Here is a 342-nt window from a genome sequence, read left to right as displayed (position 1 = left end):
TGGACGCGCTGCCGCCTCCCCCGCCGGCGCTTCGGGCTTCCCTTCGGTCGCTTCCCGCGGGAACCTCGTCAGCCGTCCACCTGCAGGGCGCCAGCATCATGGTCTAACGTGACACCTGCCTGGAATCCCCCTTCTCCCCATCTTCCCGGTCCTGCTCCGTCCCTCCTCTCCTCGCCGAGGACCCTGCGCCCACTCCACTGCGGACCCCCGGACACTTTAAGGAATACCCCTCGGCAGCTGCACGGCTCGCGCGCTCCGGAACCTCATGGGCAGTTTCTCCCGCCGGCGATGTGAGTACTGCACTCTGACTCCGCGGCCGAGGGGCACGGGGCCTCGCCGCCT

At 69.3% G+C, this 342-nt stretch overlaps 1 protein-coding gene across 1 annotated transcript in view; it reads left to right on the top strand.

Moving 5' to 3' along the window:
- Positions 1–6: 6 nt before the first annotated feature.
- The window catches only part of LRRC7 (leucine rich repeat containing 7), a 543,267-nt gene continuing 542,931 nt past the window's right edge, over positions 7–342 (top strand). Inside the window, exon 1 of the mRNA XM_006167144.1 lies at positions 7–290. Within this exon, the coding sequence (XP_006167206.1) occupies positions 289–290 (2 nt within the window). The 5' untranslated portion in view covers positions 7–288. The remainder of the gene's footprint in view (positions 291–342) is intronic.

This window comes from Tupaia chinensis, unplaced genomic scaffold, assembly GCF_000334495.1.
Source record: "Tupaia chinensis unplaced genomic scaffold, TupChi_1.0 Scaffold144529_1, whole genome shotgun sequence".
Classification (NCBI taxonomy): Eukaryota; Metazoa; Chordata; class Mammalia; order Scandentia; family Tupaiidae; genus Tupaia; species Tupaia belangeri.
This window is presented reverse-complemented; position numbering and strand designations above follow the sequence as displayed.